Source organism: Perognathus longimembris, chromosome 6 (genome assembly GCF_023159225.1).
Source record: "Perognathus longimembris pacificus isolate PPM17 chromosome 6, ASM2315922v1, whole genome shotgun sequence".
NCBI classification, from domain to species: domain Eukaryota; kingdom Metazoa; phylum Chordata; class Mammalia; order Rodentia; family Heteromyidae; genus Perognathus; species Perognathus longimembris.
This window is the reverse complement of record NC_063166.1, coordinates 18,426,266-18,445,661: the sequence shown is the minus strand read 5'-3', so window position 1 is coordinate 18,445,661 and position 19,396 is coordinate 18,426,266. Positions and strand designations below refer to the sequence as shown.

Sequence of the window (19,396 nt, the reverse complement as noted above, 5' to 3'; positions counted from 1 at the left end):
CCGGGAGGAACAGGATGTGAGGCATTCCTCGAGAGGAAGGGGAGAATTCAAGGCACATACAAGGAGGAGAGCAATGGGAGAAGTGAGGACATGAAAGATGAAGTTTGTCATTGGACTGGAGGACTCGGTGATGTGGAGGGATTGCTGCAATCAGGATTTCAGGAGAAAAGACGCGCGTAAGCAACATGAAAATTGACTTGGTGCTAAGAAAGCCAATTCATAGGAAACAAAAAGAAAATTTTATTTGCTCTTCATAGGTATTTTAACATATAGTCTGTTTGAAACACATTGTATTTATTTTTAATAACTTATCGAGTAAGAATCACAGTATGTATTTCCTAAATTCCAAGCATTTCTGTTTAACAGATTGTGTGAGGTAAAACAAAAGAAGGGATCATTTTTTTTTGGTATTGATTGTAATAGAAAATCAGCATTTCAATTACCAGTATAACTTTAGACATTTAAAGAGAGGAAATGCCATGAGATTCTTTGATTTTCAAAAGCAAGGAGGTAGATTATGTTTCAGCTAGTGGTATGTATTGAAAACATCAGCAAGAAACCTAGTTAACAATCATGTGTTCTGAGGAATGAAACTTGTATGACCTAAATGAGTACAAGATGATCATAGGAAAACCATAGATATCAGTAAATTTTAGATAAATTGCTTGTCTAATTTATTGATCAATTGATTGATTGATTGTCCAAGACCGGTATTTGAACTTAGTACCTGATGCTTTTGCTCATTGGCTAGCACTCTACCAATAGAGCCATGCCTCCAACCCCAAGTCACTTATTTTAACCACTGAAACAATGTTTTTAGTTCACAAAAGGGGCTCCTCATCTTATTTTAAAGATGCAAATCTTGGTTTTTGTTTTCTATAATTTTAACAAGGGTTTCCATGTAATTTGCTGTTTAGTATTCCTATTTTTCATGAATCAAAGATCTACCTAGTTCTTAGAGTTAAATTAGCTACATAAAGTCACAAATTTTGTAAATGAATCAAAATCATTTTCAGTCGGGGTGCAATGTGAGCTTTTTGAGCAGCTTTTGTAGGTTCATGTGGGTAAATAGATATTTTTAACAAAGCTTTTTGAAAAACTGAAAAGAACTCGCTTTACCTTCTCCCCCAGGTTCCTCATGACTCTGGAATCAGTCTAGTAAAGTGCAAAAAGTGTGCTTTTATAATCTTCTTTTTAAAATTCCATGTTGAGTATCTTTCCTTCTCAGTTTTCTTCCTGTTTCTCATGAGCCATTCCTCCTTTTTCCTTCTCACCTACTATCTGCTTCTCTAGCCTTTCCATTGTCTCCTTGCAGTCTGGAAAGGTTTTCTCTTCCTGTTTCTTCTATGTTGGATTCATGTCTCCCTTCCTTATGCTTTCTTTTCCATGTAGAGTTTGTTAGTGTGGAATTTATCAGTTCCCTTTTCTGAGAATTGTGGGTAGGCACTGTTTTGGTGGCAGTGCTGTTGTGAATGGAACCCAGGGACTCACATATGTTAAGCACATGCTCTACCCCTGAGCTACATCCCAAGCCTGGCACCAGTGGCTCATACCTGTAATCCTAGCTACTCAGGAGGCTGAGATCTGAGATCATGGTTGGAAGCCAGCCCACGCAGAAGAGTCTGTGAGACTCTTAGCTCCCATCAGCTATTCAGAAAAAAAGTGCCAGGAATGGAGCTATGGCTCAAGTAGTAGAATGATAGCCTTGAGCAAAATGAGCTCAGGGTCAGCACCCAGGCCCTGAGTTCAAGCCTCAGGACTAGCAAAAAAACAAAAAGAAAAAGAAAACAAGAAACCATGAATCAATCTATGTTGTGATTCTCAACAAAAAATCCCCATCTCTAAAGTGTAACCTGCAGTTATGTACTACCCAGCTCGTAGTTAGTGCATTGTCTCTTTGGTATAAACGTCTTGTGTTCAAAGTATAGTAGCATCAGGAAATTCTTGAATTGTTCATGTTTGGCATCTCTGTCAACAGAGAAAAAAGATATTGCTGGGTCATATTTTTATTTGGCAAGTGTCATGTTTTTTCAATACTTTTAACAGTTTTGTGTTGCATCGGGACACATTTACATTTTTTTCTTTCCTTTTTTGCTGGTCCTGGGACTTGAATCAGGGTCTGGGCACTGTCCTTGAGCTTCTTTGTGCTCAGGGTGAGCACTCTACCACTTGATCCACATCATCACTTCCAATGTTTTATGAGTAGTTTATTGGACACAAGAGTCTCATAGACTTTCCTGCTGGGCTTTGAATTGTAATCCTCCTATCTCAGCCTCCCGAGTAGCCAGGATTACAGATATGAGTGCTGGTGCCTGGTGAACATTTCCATTCTTATTCTTGAACTCAAGCTATCTAGTTGCTTCAAGGAGAGGAAGCGTTTGACATTGGAATGTGAATGGAATATGAATCTCTCCAGCTCCTGGTGATTTCCCCACTGCCTGTGGCTCATGAAGGATGGATGCATTTAGCCTCTATTATTCACTCATCATGAGCCTTTTGCTCTCCTAGGCAGGCTTTACACCCATCACACTGCTCTGTGAAGCAAGTGTGTGCATGATAATCATCTCACAGAAGAACCTGAGACACAAAGAAGTCGGAGACACAAGGAAGCAATCTGCCCCCAAACTTGAACTCAGAAACTGGGGTTTCCAATGTGAGGTGTTTGTTGACCATCTACTTTCTTGTGGCAGCTTGCCAATGTACAGGCCTTCTTGGTGCCTGTTAACTTTATCGCAGTTCCCCTTCGTTTACTCACTCACTCACAGACACACCTTTAACCCATCTGCCAGAGCTTCATTTATCTCCATGACCTTGGGCTCTGTGTGCTGTCAGCTTCCTCCTTACCTTCCATGCCTCCTGCCTTTTCCCAGAACCTGCTCAGCACCTGCCTCGAGCCCTCCTGACTTTCTCCTTCCTCCCGACTCCCACTCTAGCCCTTTCCTAGTTTCTGTCACCTCTATGCTATTCCAATTCACTGCATTTTTTTCTCCCTTGGATTTTGCCCACCCTTCCTGTCTAGGATAGTCTTCTATCCATCTCTTCTTTTATAGTTTATTAAGCACTTTTCGTGTGTGTGTGTGTGTATGTGTGTGTGTGTGTGTGTATGTGTGTTGCTGGAGATGGAACTCAGGGCTTTGTGCATATTAGAAAAATGCTCTACCACTGACCTACATTCTCAGACCTTGGCTTTTTGAGACCATCATAATTGTAGTCAGGGTTGGCCTGGAATTAACAATTCTCTTGCATCTGCCTCTGAGTGCTGTGATTACAGGCTTGTGCCACCACATTTAGCACTTTATTGAGTCTCTAAGCCACTCTCTCAATCCCCTGGCCCTGAAATATTACCTCTCTACTGCATTCTTCCTGGTAATCTCCAAACATCAGATGCAGTTGTTTTTTGCTCAGTAGTCCTAACAGTTTATATAAGTATAGAGATTATGAGAGTCTGCTAGGGACATAGTAGTATATGAATTTCCTTAGTAAGCTCTCTAGCTCATAATCATAACTCAGAAAGAAGATCTAGCTCAATGCCCTGTGCTAGACTGCAGTATGAACTTAGTAACTGAATGGAATCCTGGTAAATACACTGATGTTTATTTTAAGGAGCAACTCACATCAACAGTGGGAGATAGAGTCATTTGTTTTCTTTTGGTTTTTGAATGTATATTGTTAACAAAGTCATGTGTATGCTAGGCTTTGTGCTAAGCACAAGGCTATCCAAACAATCATCTTAGTTTTCAAGAGACTTGGCATTGTCAGGCATAGTGGTACATGTCTGTAATCCCAGAATCCAGGAGACTGAGTCAGGAAGACTATGAGTTTGAGACTAACCTATACTACAGTGCGAGACCATGTCTCAAAAAGCCTAGAGAGAGACAGAGACAGAGAGAACAAGGGAGAAAGAGCACATGTATGCAGGAGAATGCAATACAAGGAGAGCATACAGCACACACAGAGAAACAGTGAGAGAAACAGAAAGTCACCAACTATTAAGAGAGACATTATCTTTTCAGAGTAAAATGTAATGGGTTAGCCATTTGTACAATAAAGGAATATAAACATATAAACTCATGAGTCAAGGAAGTGTGCTCTCATTATAGTAATCTTTTATGAGTCTATTACACATGGAGATAGAGTTTGTAATTAAGCTAATAAAACCATATCTCAAACCATAAAATGGCATGCTGGAGAAATCTGACTTATGCCAGAGAACCAGAACTCCCTCAGTTCAGGAAAAGAGAGAGACATGGTTTCAGTTTTTCACTCCCATTTCTATGGCTGCTTTTCCTCACTCAAGATTAAGTTCTGAATACTCATTGGCATCTTGGGAGAGGTTCAGCTTTGTTTATCAACAAGCTGTGTGTGTACCTCAACCAGACCAAAGGTTTTATGGATTTGGGGCCAAATGCATTCATTATTTATCTTATTTATGTATTTGTTTGTTTATTTTCCAGTACTAGGGCTTGAACTCAGGGGCCTGGGCACTGTCTCTAAGCTTTTGCTTGAGGCTAGGGTTCTACCAACTGAACCATAGCTCCACCTCTGGCTTTTTGGTCACTAATTTGGAGAGAAGAGTCTCAGGGACTTTCCCACCTGAGCTGATTTTAAACTGCAATCCTCGGATCTCAGCCTCTAGAGTAGCTAAGATTACAGGTATGAGCCACCAGCACCTGTGAACCACCAGCACCCAGCTTACTTATAAGCTCCAGTGTTCTTCTTGTACTATTTTCTCTTTCCCAACCTTCTGAAAGTCAGATTTTCTGCAATGTAGGTAACCAAAAGCATCATGGGATGTGTGGCAGGGTGTGTGGCAGCCTCCAGGGTTGCTCACCTGGGGAATCTGAAGTCCATTCTAACTGCAGTGCATCAGGAATGACTTCCAGTTGGGTGGCGTTAGGGGGAGCTTAATTTGAAAATGATTCCAAAACCTGTACAAGGTAAAACAAGAAACCTCTGTTGGTTGCAGTGCCTGGATGTTTTTGGTTCCTGGTATTCCCAAAGAGTGTTGCTGTATTGCTTAGCTATTCATGTAGCCTAGAATTTCCAGATGCTGGATATAGATAGTCCATTAAACATGATGACATGCCAGATGCCAGTGACTCCTGTGTATAATGCTAGCTACTCAGAAAGCTGAGATCTGAGGATCATGCATGGTCCAAAGCTTCCCAGGCAGGAAAGTCCATGAGACACTGATCTCCAATTAACTAGCAAAAAATCAGAAGTACAGCTGTGGCTCAAGTGGTAGAGTGCTAGTCTTGAGCAAAGGAAGCTCAGGCATAGAGTCTAGGCCCTGAGTCCAAGCCCCAGAATCAGTACAAAAAATAAATATGATGGTATGTTTCTGTTAAGGAATCCTTATAGGTGAATATATAGATTTTCACACAAGCCTCAGGACCTAGCATTAGCTAGGTCGGACATTAATGGTGGCAAGTGAACAGGCTTCCTGAAGAATGGGAGGAAGTGGGCCAAAGAATTGAGGAGAGTGGGCCAGAGGTCTAAGCTGTGCACATTGCACCCAGCATAAGGAAACCACTAAGAAAGTGTGCAAGACATACTGACAGGATGTTTGCCCAATCATTGCTTCCAACTCAAAATGTTAGAAACGAAGGCCAAATGAAGACTGATCAAATAAAGTCTGACTATTATTATCTGGTGTAGCTAGACAGCAGCTAGCCATGAGCAATAGGGACATGCAGAGGAATGCTGAGATGCAGGATGAGATCACAAGAACACCTCAGGCTGGATCCAAGGACAGGAACTTCTCACAGGAAATATGCAGTAATACACAATACCCAGTGTCAAAGGCTAAAACTGTTGTTTTCACACAAGAGACAACTTGCTTTCAGTCTATTGTAACTGGTACTTTCAGCTGTTTTTGATGCTATGAATTAACTAAAAGTAGAAGAAAAGTCTGGCATGGGTGCTTCATTTGGTGGCCATTGTTCTAAGTCATTCTCTCCCCAGTCAACATTGCATCACTTTGGGTTCCAGGAAAAATAGGACCAACCCATAATATCTTCATGACAAGGGACTGAAACTACTCCTAACGGCAGATTTTCATCTGTCCTCATAACAAAGATCACCACAAAATGAATGATTCCCTCTAATGATCAAGAAGTGGGAGTGGGAAGAATCATCTCACACGAACCAGATTGTTCCCCTCATGTGATAACAGTGATAATGTCTCTGGTGCCCAAGAGAACTAGAACTGAAATAAGGACCAGCCAGTCCATACCTGTAACCGGGGTGCTTTATGAATTCCTTTGTCCCCTGACCTCAGTTCTTCCTCTGTTTAATTCTAACGGATTTAATGAAATGAACTAAAGCTCTGGCTTTGCAGGGCACCACACCACATAATCAATCTCCTTCCTCTGCCCTATTTCTTTCCTAGAAAACTTCCCTGTCTGTTTCACTATGTTTCAAGTCTGGCCTGAAGTCTTCTCTCACTGAACACGAGGATTGAGGTCGATGGATGGCAATGTTCCTTTCTTTATCATGGCTTTAGGTGGGCATTAAAAATGATGATGTGGGGCTGGGGATATAGCCTAGTGGCAAGAGTGCCTGCCTCGGATACACGAGGCCCTAGGTTCGATTCCCCAGCACCACATATACAGAAAAACGGCCAGAAGCGGCGCTGTGGCTCAAGTGGCAGAGTGCTAGCCTTGAGCGGGAAGAAGCCAGGGACAGTACTCAGGCCCTGAGTCCAAGGCCCAGGACTGGCCAAAAAAAAATAAAAAGAAATAAAAATGATGATGTGGGAAGCTGTAGAGTAATGTGGAAAGTCACTATGCTGACTACTCAGATGCAAGAGTACTGTCCTATTTTTATGGGAAAAAATGTGAGTATATGCTTCCTCATAGAAAAAGAAAAGATTAGCTAGAAACCAAAATATTTATTGTTCTGTCTAGGTGACCGAATTATTTGCACTGTGTATGTGTGTATGTTTTATTTTTTCAAAATTTTCCACAGTGGATATAAATGACTTTCTTTGCAGAAAAATGGTTCTTAAACTCATAAATCCTATTTGAAGAGCAACAAAGCTAAACTCGGTTATTTCCCAAGAGTCATTACAACATCCTTTTATTTTGTTAGCAAAATGCAATATACCCAGCATCAATCTCCTGGAAATTTCCAAGTTGAGTCATTTTAAGAAAGAAAGAAATCTGTACAAGTTTCCCCAAATCACTACATTTTTAGTTTTCTACAATAAGAAGTAGGGTATGTGCTCTGTAACAATAAACAACTTGGCATGCTTTGCACTTAAAGTTTTGAGGTCATCCTTCATTTCCCAGCCCTGAGGGACAGTAATGAGACTGAGACCAAACTCACGAGATGTTGTTTGGGATGCCTGAGATCAAGCTACAGAATATATGCACACGGACTATATGGAAAAACAATAGCAGTAACCCTCTCTCCTCCCAACAACATGGGACATTTAACTGAAAATGAATATATCTAAAGGAATATGGACGTGGCCTAATATAGTCCTGGAATCACAGGAACTAAAGCTCTGGCTTTCCACAGCATTGTAACCCAGGGTTACCTTGAGAGTGGGTAGAGGGAGGGCTGTGTTTCATATATCTCCACATTCCTCACATTTTTCAAATATAAATATATATTTAAATATAATATATACTATGAATATAAAAATATAAATCTTCTATCAAAAACAAGTGAAAAGGATATTTTAATAAATGCTTATAGTTGCAAGCATAGGACAGAAACTAGATAGTAGATTTTGCTTAGATATTCTTAAATGATGGGAAAGACAAAGGGTAAAAGGTGAACCAATGCAACAGCAATACTTACAAAACTATATGCTGTAAACCTACTGTACAACTCGCATGGGGGTGGGGGGCATTGGGAGAAAATGAGGGAGAAAAATGAGGGAGGAGGTAACAAGTTTGATAAGAATTATACTCACTGCCTTACATATGAAACTATAACCCTTCTGTACATCACTTGGCAATAAATAAATCAATTTAAATTTTTTTCTTCCTTTTGCCCAGGGGTTTAATGGTTATTAGAAAGAATATTCTGTCCTTGCTGATGTTATAGATTCAAAAGTGGAAAATTGACAGGTGCCAGTGGCTCACACCTCTGATCCTAGTGACTTGGGAGGCTGAGATCTGATGTTTGCTGTTTAAAGCCAGCTTGGGCAAGAAAGTCCATGAGACTCTTATCTTTAGTTAACCACAAGAAGCCAGAAATGGAGCTGTGGCTCAAGTGGTGTAGCACCAGACTTGAGCAGCAAAAGCAATGGGACAGTACCTAGGCCCTGAGTTTAAGCCCTAGTACTGGCACCAAAAAAAATTTTTTTAAAACACATTCTTTTCATACTTACCTTGGCAAACACTCTCTTTCCTTCGTGGTAATGCCTTCCTCTTTCCTATACCCCAAATCCCACTTCTGGATATCATCTGGAAGACATTCCCATGATAAATGAGGCAGGCAAACGTTATTTTTTCTGACCAGATTGCTCGTGGGGGGAAAAAAAACTAAGAAGGAAATGAAGTTGTGAAGAGAGTGGAGGATCGCACTATCTGTCAGAATTCGGGGGCACAGGCAATCCTAACTCTGCCTTTACACCTGCGTCCCCAGCATCTGTTTAGGGAGGGAAGGTGTTTGCTCACACTTACATGTGGTGGTAGATATCAGGGTCCCGCTGGAGCCGAGTCTGGAATCCTATGTACAGATCATCCCAGAGTAGACCGTTCTTCACCACGAATCTGATGACATCAACCCGGCTACGAATCTGCAACAGAAGATGCAGGAGGCCACCCGCATAGCACCGGGGATGGAACCTCCTGTCCCTGAGTGATGCATAGGCCAGTGTTTAGGGACATGGACAGGAGGGGGTAGAAGAGGAAAGTTTCCAGATACCACAGGCTGAGAAAAAAAAAAAAAGGAGGGAAGCTGAGTGCAGGGACTTCAAGGGAAGGAAAAAATAGGACACAGTTCAGGAGCCCAATGAGGATAGTAGTTGAGCATTGCTCTTTCTATGCCTCAGTTTCCTCCATAGAAGAGATAGTGGAGCATTCCTCGTGGGACTATTGTGAAGATGAAGTGTGTATTTGAAATACTTTTATTTGACATTCTCTCTCTCTCTCTCTCTCTCTCTCTCTCTCTCTCTCTCTGTCCATCCTGGGGCTTGAACTCAGGGTCTGGGCTCTGTCCCTGAGCCTCTCTGTGCCCAAGGCTAGCTCTCTACCACTTAAACCACAGTGCCACATTCAACTTTTTCTGAGTAGTTTATTGGAGATAAGAGTCTCATGGACTTTCCTGCCTGGGTCAGCTTTGAACCATGATCCTCAGATCTCAGTCTCCTGAATAGCTAGGATTACAGGCATGAGCCACCAGCACCAGGCTGTGAAATAGTTTTTAACAAAGAAGTAGATCACACCTATACCATCAGCTACTCAGGAAGTAGAGATGGGAAATATGACAGTTCAAGACTAGCCCAAGTAAAAAGTTGTAAGCTTCCATCTCAAGAGAAAAGGCTGGGCATGGTTGGTGGGTGCCTGTCGTTTCAGCTACTATGGGAAACATAAATAAGTAAAGTTGCAATCCAGGCTGCCCATAGGAAAAAAACTGAGACCTTAGCTCAAAATAACCAGGGTCTTAAGAAAGGGCTGGAGTTCAGTCTCAAGTGGTAGAGCACCTGCCTTGCAAGTGCAAAGCTCTGAGTTCAAACCACAGTACAGCACCCCTCACTAAAAAATAAAAGGCCTGGTGCATCATAAGTGTTCAATAAATGTTTACTATCATCACTCCAAAGGCAAGGGCACAAGTTTTCACCTGAGCATTCACAGGCAAAGCAGAGTCTGAAATCAGGTGATCTAGGGTATGGATAGTGGAGCTGCTAGACTGGCAAAGGGGCACAGGATTAGAGACAAACAGGTATGTCTTGAGTCTTAGCCCTGTGCTGACTGGTTATGTGAACTTAAGCTTGGTAAGCTGTGGTTTCTGTATCATGGGACTCTTGAGAGAAAGAGAAGTTCTCTCGAGAATATGAAAGGAACCAGGCACCAGTGGCTCATGCCTGCAGTCCTAGTTATTCAGGAGGCTGAGACCTGAAGATTGAAGTTCAAAGCCAGCTTGGGCAGGAAAGTCTGTGAGACTGTTTTTGTTTGTTTGTTTATTTATTTATTTGTTTATTTATTTATTTATTTATTTTTGGCAAGTCCTGGGCCTTGGACTCAGGGCCTCATCACTGTCCCTGGCTTCTTTTATCTCGAGGCTAGCACTCTGCCACTTGAGCCACTGCGCCACTTCTGGCCATTTTATGTATATATCATGCTGGGGAATTGAACCCAGGGCTTCATGTCTATGAGGCAAGCACTCTTGCCACTAGGCCATATCCCCAGCCCTCTGTGAGACTCTTATCTCCAATAAACTACACAGAAAAAGCCAGAAGTAGTGCTGTTCTCAAGGGTAGTGCAACAGACTTGAGCAAAAGACAGTCAGGGACAATGCCCAGGCCCTGAGTTCAAGCCCCAGGACCAGGAAAAATAAAAAGAACATGAAAGGATGGTATCCTAACATTAGACATGGTTTAACAACCCACTATTGCCTGTCTCAAACACACAAGAGTTTTTCCACTATCTGTACCACATCTCCTTATTTTTTTTTTTTTTGCTGGTAAAAATCATGCCAATGCCAGTAAAAGCAAACTTTCATAAAGCACAGGCTAGTTAGTCAAAGAACAATGACAAGATTGGTATTTTTTTTTATTCATTTGCCTTTGCTGCAGTTCCTGTGAGACAGTTCTGTTCACTGTGATATGGATCAAAGATCTTTTATTTGCCAATTGGGACTTAAAGGCATGGGTCCCTAGTTTAATCAGACTAAGTTCTATCTGGCTAAGATGCAGGATGGGGATCTGATTCTGTCCAGTGGAGGAGAATGGACTTTCTTGACTTCTAAACTGGAAAAGCAGATGGAAAAGAAGAGGGCAGACCTGGAAGATATTTAAGGTATACAAGAAGAAGGTTTGAGTGATTGGATTTGAAGACAAGGAAAAGAGGGTTTGCAGATTGCTTCCTTGTTTCTAGCTTGGCTGACTGGGAGGATGGTATTGCCAACAATCAGATAGAAAAGGGCACAGATCAGTTTAAGGAAAGGAAGATGAAGGGTTGCATGTGGCCCAGGTTGAGAATGAGGCACCAAGGCTGTAGCAATCCATGGTGCATCCAGCAAGCAGTTGACAATGAAGGATGCAAAGCCTCATCAAATCACAGGGAGTCAGAAAGAAGTCTGGGCTGGATATTTGACGTTTTGGGGTTATTTGTAGAAGAATGATGGCTAGCAGATGAACTCAACCAGGAAGCACCTAGCATAAAATAGTGGTTTGAGTATGGTTTTGGAGGGAAAGAAGAGATTGAAGTTGGCAGCCAGAGAAGAAGCATCCTTCTGGAAGAATGCAGGCAAAGAGTAGTCAGAGGAAATGAGGGCCAGAGTATCTCACAATTGTAATCCTAGTTACTCAAGAGGCTGAGACCTGAAATAGTTCAAAGCCAGACAGCACAGGAACGTCTGTGAGTCTTTGAACTCCAATTAACCACCAAAAAGCTGGAAGTGGAGCTGTAGCTCCAGTGGGAGCCAGCACTGAGTGGGAAAAGCTAAGGGATAGAGCCCAGGACCTGAATTCAAATTCCAGTACTGGCATGCGTGTGCGCGTGTGTGCACACGCACACGCACACGCAACCACACACACTGTGTATGTTTATGTTGGTTCAATTCCCTTTAGAGAGACATTCATTGGGTTCACTAGAAGACACTGCTGGCCAGAATAAAAGAAGGCAGAGATTTATGCTTGGTTCTAAGGACAGCTGAGGCTGGGAAGTGTTTGGAAGGAAGCAGGTAGGAAAGCCAGCCTTGACCAATCACTCAAAAAGAAGCAAGGAAGGACTTCAGTTAATCACAGTACTTCAAGATTGGTTAGTTAACAATGACAAAGGTCACCATTAGTAAAATAACACAATAGTAAAGTAAGATACAAACAATATTCTGTATTGTCTTGCAATTTCTCTGTAAATTAAAAGTTATTTTAAATTAAAAGTTAGGAAGGAAAGAAAGAGAGAAGGGAGAGAAGAAGAGGAGGAAGAAAGAAGGGAGAGAAAGAGGGACTTCCACCAGTATTGCTGCTTACTTCCTCATAGGGGTGTTCCCGGCTAGGTCTTTCTTTAGGGAAGGACAAATCTAGAAAGTCAACCAAATAGTCATGTCCTCCAGGAAAAGGGTTGAAGTCCTCATCTGTCTCAATCATCTGTGAAAATGACATCACAGAAAATGGATGAAAACCTTAATCATATGGTCACACTCTTCAAAATTTTTCAGGAATGTGTAAAACAAAGGTCCTTAAATGTTAGTTGGAAATTAATATAGCTAGCATATCTTTCTTCTCTGAACATTACCTTGTTGTTCTGTGGGAATGGGTGAATGTTCTTGATCTAAGTGGTCTTTTTGGTTTGTGCCATTAAATTACCAGTCTGCACCTATCTTGCCTTCTTTGTGTTACCACTCTGTGGATGAATTCTACCTTTTAGCTGATTAATAACTGTTTAAATAATCGTTGCTCTTATTCCAAACATCAAGACAAAACACCCCCAAACATAAAAATGAATGATAACCATGTGGTAATAGAAGATGTCAGATATTTTAAAATGAGCTCGAGCTGGATTTCAGAAAAGTCCCTACATTTTTGAGGAGACATTATCATATGGTCAAATCTGTTTCTCTGCTAGAGAAACAGTGTGTGTGTGTGTGCGCGCGTGTGCACACACGTGCATACACTTGTATGTTGGGGGAGGGAAGCACTTGATAAATGTTTATTTAGAAACAAATGGGGACTCTAAGAGGATTTTGCCTATTTCTAAAATACAAGAAAGCAAAGGCAAATAGTATTTAGCAACATACCCTGACTACCAGGTTATAATTCTTAAATCCAGCCCAGGTGAAGTATTCTTTTATCCAGGATGAGTGAAGAAAAATTTCATCTTCTACAGCAGCCTTCAAGTTATTCAGATATGGTCCAAAGTCCCAGGAATCCTTGTAAATTTTAGTTCCTTCTGGGGGATTTGTGATGCTCTTGCTTTAAAACACAAAGATGAGAAAAGAGTGAAAGATGCAAGCAACAAATAAGGAGGCAAAAGTTAGCCCTTAAATGGCAAAAGCCAACCAGACTAGTAGCTCTGAAACTATGGCAATGGTTCCTAGGATGTCCATGAAGTGTTTCATAAGCCCCGCTTCTGTCTAAACCAGAGTAGCTCCCATATAGAATTTACTTGGATGGTTTTCTAAGTCAGATTTCATTTGAATAATAAAATTCATGTCAGGTCAGATATGGTGCACACACCTGGAATCCAAGTTATCCCAGAGAAGAAGATAGGACTGGGGTTTGAGGTCAGCAAACTCCCCTCCCTTGGAAGGGGAGAAAATTAGCAAGACTCTATCATCAAAACAAGCTGGGCATGGTCCCAACTATGCAGGGGGTAGACCTAGGAGAATTGGGGTCTCGGGCTGGCTCAGGCAAAAGCGCAAGACCTTATCCGAAAAACAAAACAAAAAACAAACAAACAAAAAAGTAAATGCAGAATTGAGCATATTGCTCATGTAGTAGGAGTGCTTATCTAGCAAAGTCAAAGCCCCAAGTTCTAACCACCCCCCCTTAAAAATTGCCAGCCATGGTGGCTGACACCTATAATCCTAGATACTCAGGAGACTATGATCTGAGGATTGTAGTTCAAAGCTAACCTGGCAGGAAAGTGTGTAAGACTCTTCTCTCCAATTAATCACAGAAAAAGCTGAAAGTAGAGCTGTGGTTCAAGTGGTAGAGCACTAGCTTTGAACAAAAAGAGCTCAGAGACAGCACCCAGGCACAGAGTTGAAGCCCCAGGACTGCCAATAAATAACATAAAATAAAATAAAGTCCATGCTTGGAGGAAAAAAAAATCAAAGCCACTGATTTAGAATCTTATGTCCCAAATAACTGAAAGTATTGGATATAATCTGGTTGTATTAACTTCATGAGTGCTCCCATAGGCCTGCCTCCCTATCCTGATTAGAGCGTAAGTTTCACAAAAGCAGTTAGTATTATTATAGTTATTACTGCAAAATATTGACCTGTCAAGGGTACCAAGGTGAGCCCCTTACTATAATACTGGAAAACAAATCATAAACCCTTCTGTATCCTTTACAAATACGTAAGTCAAACCTGTCTGTTGGGTCCTTCAGCATCCTGCCCAAATCAAGAATGGCTCCGGGTTGTGGGGTCCATGTCACCACATCAGAGTTTTTCTTGATAAGGTTGTTCAGTTCATTTGGATCATTTTTGATATTTGTTTCCTTAATATACCTGAGGAAGAAAAGCATTCCCAGGTAAGGAAATGTACGAACAGACGCATGGGTTGATTACTACAAGGAAAACATTTTTGTTGTTGTTTTCTCTATATTCCCACTTTCCAATTCCCCTCAACTCATCCATAGTAAAAGTAAAAGTTAGACTTTGACTAGTGTCCCTAATAGAGAAGAATTCTCAGCCAAGGAAGTTGTGCAGAGCTTTTGTTTCTATGATGATTAGTTTTGAAGTTGAATGTGCAAAGACAATTATTACATAAGTAGATGAGACTCTTGTTTAGTATTAATGAAACATATTGACTGATTAGATATTATTTGGCAGGCATATGAATCATTTAAGAAGAATCAATTTGCTTTATATTTACAAAATATGTCATAACAATTCCTGTTGTGTCTATTTTGTAGAAGAGGAAACTAAGGCTTTTGGCACATCACACAGGTATACAGAAGAAAGTATCCGTGTCCCTTAAAGAGACATAGTAGACAGGGAAATCGCAAGGGCCACCTAAAATATGCAGGTGAGCCAAGCATAGAAATGGACTGGAAGTCCTTCCATTTCCTTACGAATGGGGCAATGTCATTCTTTCTGATAGAGGCATAAAATTCCATTGTGTATATGAACCACATTTTCCTGATCCTCTACTGAGGGGCATCTGGGTTGGTTCCATATTTTAGTTATGACAAATTGTGCTGCGATGAACATTGTTGTGCTGGTGGCTTTAGTGTGTTCTTGTTTGTGGTCTTTTGGGTAGATGCCCAAAAATGGGGCTGCTGGGTCATAGGGGAGCTCTATGTTTAGCCTTTTGAGGAATCTCCATACCACTTGTGAGAGTGGCTGAACCAGTTTACATTCCCACCAACAATGAAGTAGGGCCCTTTTGGCCGCATCCCCTCCAACATTTGTTATTGTTAGTTTTCTTGCTATAGGACATTCTTACTGGGGTGAGATGGAATCTCAATGTTGTTTTGAATTGCATTTCTTTTATGGCCAGTGATGTAGAGCACTTTTTTTTTTTTTTTTTGGCCAGTCCTGGGCCATGAACTCAGGGCCTGAGCACTGTCCCTGTTTTCTTTTTGCTCAAGGCTAGCACTCTGCCACTTCAGCCACAGCGCCACTTCTGGCCCTTTTCTATATATGTGGTGCTAAGGAATTGAACCCAAGGCTTCATGTATACGAGATGAGCACTTTACCACTAGACCATATTCCCAGCCCCTGTAGAGCACTTTTTCATATGTCTCTTGGCCATTCTCATTTCCTCATCAGAGAAGTCTCTTTTTAAGTCTTTACCTCACTTGTTGAGGGGACTGTTGGTTCTTTGTGGTTTTGATTTGGAGGAAATTAATTTTTTTAGTTCTGCATATATTTTAGATTTGAAGCCTTTGTCCATTATATGGCTGGTAAATATCTTTTCCCAATCTGTGGGCTTTCTGTTTATCTTGCGAACTATGTCCTTTGCCCTAGGCTAGTCACAGCAGAGGATCACAAGAGCCTAATAGCTATGCCCCTATGAATGCATAAGATAATGCTAAGTGAAATGAACTCCATGTTATGGAAACAAGTGATATATTACTGCTGTAATTACATTCAACATGCCATGTGAAACCGTAGCTTCTATTGTTGATGATCCTCTTGTATCCCCTTCCTGTGGTTGTACCTGCACTATCACTGTATCTTATCTGAGTACATTGTAAACTGTATACACTGGTATTAAAACTAGGTAAGTGAAAGGGAATACCAAAATCGAGAGACACAGGATAAAAAGACAAATGACTACAAAAGCAATACTTACAAAACTGGTATAAACCAACTGAACAACTCATGGGGGGAGAGGGAAAGAGGAAGGGAGAAGGGGGAATGAGGGAGGAGGTAACAAACAGTACAAGAAATGTATCCAATGCCTAAAGTGTGAAACTGTAACCTCTCTGTACACCACTTTGACAATAAATAAGAAGAAAAAAAAAGAAATGGACTGGAAGGAATGTAGAAACACAAGCCAAATGTTCCCATCCATGCCTAATTCAAACTGTGTTCTGAGCAGAAAATGATTAATCAGCAAGGTCCACAAAAGAGACGCATGCAATCAGTAATACCCCATAAAAACACAGCATATGATATCCCAACCCCATCTTACCACAGCAATCGTGCTATACCCCCTCTCTACTGCCCCTCATTTTCCTTTAACAGTGTCCTAATACACTTCTGTTTCTCTTCTTGGCAAATTCTTTGACAAACTTGTGATTCCAAAAGTTTATGACCAGTCAGAGCAGGCTAAGCCTTCCTAGCAGATCCTAGGGTGGGCCTTCTCCCTAACTTTTGGAGTAAAATCTAAAAAGTCTGTTCCTTCAGCACTATTAAAAATTTTCCAGGTTTCAAAAGAAGTATGTATGTCCTTGTAGATCTCATGTGTCTCTACCATGACATCTCCTTTTCTTCTATGTGTGCATGTATGCATGTTGGTGTGGGAATGGTATGGTATTGGGGATTGAACTCAGGACTTCAATATATTAGGCAATTGTTCTACCATTGAGCCATATTCCCAGCCCATGATCTGTTCCTAATTATTTGGGAGACTAGGTATCTCCCAAATTCACCTCTAAATGACCATATTTCTCAAAATGCTCTCAATTTCAGTGCCATCCTAGCAAGTGATTGGGTGGTGTTAGGGCAGAAAAAGGAGAGCCAGAGAGATAGGACTTTCTTTCAGGTTCATCTGACATGGACTATCTAGACAGGTAATTCTGTTAAAAGAAATTTTACTTCCTTGAAGTACAAATTGTTTTTCTAGCCTTGATATATCTAGTCAGGTAGACAAATAAAATGTGTATAAGAATTTGTATTTCTACAGCACTCAGGTGACTTTTATTATTAATGACCTAGGAATCCATTTTCCAGACACAAGTTGTCACTGCACTGGAGAAGAGAAGCTTTCCTCTTCCTATCCTGGTAAATGCCTTCTTGATGCTGCAGAGTCCTTAATTTAAAGCAATGCCACCAATTTTTCTCTTCTTAACTACCATTAGTCTAAAAACAGTCACTAACTGGTCTCCCTGCCCCTTAAATTCCCCCTCCTGAGCCACACTAACATCAGCCATTCTTCCTAGAACAGTATGAAGTGATCACAAAGATCCATAAATGTTCATGTTTGTTTCTTTCTTTACAATAATAATCAAACAATATACTGATGCCATCCTCTGAAGGGACTATGAGGACAACATTGGCCAATCACCTATCTACAACAGCTCTTTTTGTCTTTCTTTCTTCCTTTTTTCTTTGTGCCAGTCCTGGGGCTTGAACTCCGGGCCTCGGTGCTGTCCTTGAGCTTCTTTTGTTCAAGGATAGCACTATACCATTTGAGCCACAGCACTACATCTGGCTTTTTTTTTTTTTTTTTTAGTAATTTATTGGAGATAAGAGTCACATGGACTTTCCTGCCTGGGCTGGTTTCAAACCATGTTCCTCAGATCTCAGCCTCCTGAATAGCGAGGATTATAGGTGTGAGCCACTGTCACAGGCCCCAGTGTGTCTTTCAATTACTTTCAAAGACATCACATTAAAGTGTCAGGTAGCCTAGATATAAGTACCCACCACCTCCGATTCTGTCCCAAGCCTTGTGATTTAACCTTCTCAATATTTCTTTCATCTGAATTTTTGTGTCATGCCCTTGTGCCTGCCATCATCCCTTCTTAGACTATTGTAATGGTTTTCAAATCAGTCTCCAAGTCCAACATTCCTTTTTCCCTTCCCACCATGCATACATACAAATTAACATCAGCACTGCACTCTAGTTGCCTCCCTGTTCCTTATTCGATTCATTTATCATGTTCCATGACTTGCAGTTCAACAGGGAAAGCAGTGTTTTGTCACTTCCAGACAAAACCAGGTAGGATGGCTTCCACAATAGTTGTTCCTCTGTTCCTCATAGCCTCCTCCCACCCCCATCACCTGCTTCTCACATAGGCCTCTATCTTTGTTTTCTTACTCTTTGCAGTGTCTTTAAAATTCAGGTTTCAGTCTTCCTCAGTGGTTGTTTTCTCATTACCCACTTTGTACCTCTTGTCTATCTTATCACTTGGTTACCCTATAATTATATTTCTCTTCCAGTAAGCCATAAATTAGACAATAATTTTACTCTACTTCTCTAGCACCTGTCACACATTGCTGTTGTACTAAATAATAAGAAATGAAACAGGAACAACACTGATCTAAAGGAGTGATGTGTATATAGGTATGTACATGCGCATACACACACACACACACACACACGTGTGCACACTGGGCCTTCAGGGCCTCAAGGTCTTTGCTTTCCTTTTTTGCTCAAGGGATCTAATAAATTCTGTATATAGAAGTTTATGAAAGGAAAGTTTAAATATCAATAAGATTTTGTTTATAGAATGATAAAGGTAAGGGACAGAGGTGTGATAGAGCACCTAACTAGCAAGCACAAGGCCCAGAGTTCTAACCTTAGTACCATCTAAAGAAATAAAATAAAAGGTAAAGTTAAGCTAGGTGTGGTGGTACCACCTGTCCCAAACACTTCAGAAGATGAAGCAGGAAGATCACAGGTTCAAAGTCAGCCTAGGTTACAGAGTGAGACTCTGTTTCAAAAACACATAAGCAAACAAGGAAACAAACCTGCCATGGTAGTGCATGTCTATTATCAGCTGCACAGGGGGCAGAGGTAGGAGAATCACTCTTGAAGGCCATCCTGGGAGCTAGTAGGAGACCTGATTTGATGCTAAAAGCAAAGAGACTGAAAGTATGACTCAAGTGGTGGAGTGATTGTAAGCATAAGGTCTCAAGTTCAAACTCCCAATATTAAAAAAATAAAATGCAGGGCTGGGGATATAGCCTAGTGGCAAGAGTGCCTGCCTCGGATACACGAGGCCCTAGGTTCGATTCCCCAGCACCACATATACAGAAAACGGCCAGAAGCGGCGCTGTGGCTCAAGTGGCAGAGTGCTAGCCTTGAGCGGGAAGAAGCCAGGGACAGTGCTCAGGCCCTGAGTCCAAGGCCCAGGACTGGCCAAAAAAAAAAAA

General features: G+C 41.2%; 1 protein-coding gene across 4 annotated transcripts in view; it reads right to left on the bottom strand.

Annotated features, from left to right (window-relative positions):
• Nucleotides 1–1,670: 1,670 nt before the first annotated feature.
• Nucleotides 1,671–19,396, bottom strand: part of LOC125352960 (cytidine monophosphate-N-acetylneuraminic acid hydroxylase) — a 62,187-nt gene continuing 44,461 nt past the window's right edge. For 3 of the 4 annotated variants that reach the window (XM_048348363.1, XM_048348362.1, XM_048348361.1), the window contains 6 exons: nt 14,216–14,356; nt 12,919–13,093; nt 12,152–12,268; nt 8,640–8,755; nt 4,832–4,928; nt 1,671–1,968 (listed from right to left, as the gene is read on the bottom strand). In XM_048348363.1, coding sequence (XP_048204320.1) covers nt 4,853–4,928; nt 8,640–8,755; nt 12,152–12,268; nt 12,919–13,093; nt 14,216–14,356 — 625 coding nt within the window. In that variant the 3' untranslated portion in view covers nt 1,671–1,968; nt 4,832–4,852. The remainder of the gene's footprint in view (nt 1,969–4,831; nt 4,929–8,639; nt 8,756–12,151; nt 12,269–12,918; nt 13,094–14,215; nt 14,357–19,396) is intronic. The other variant, XM_048348364.1, reaches the window with a different exon arrangement.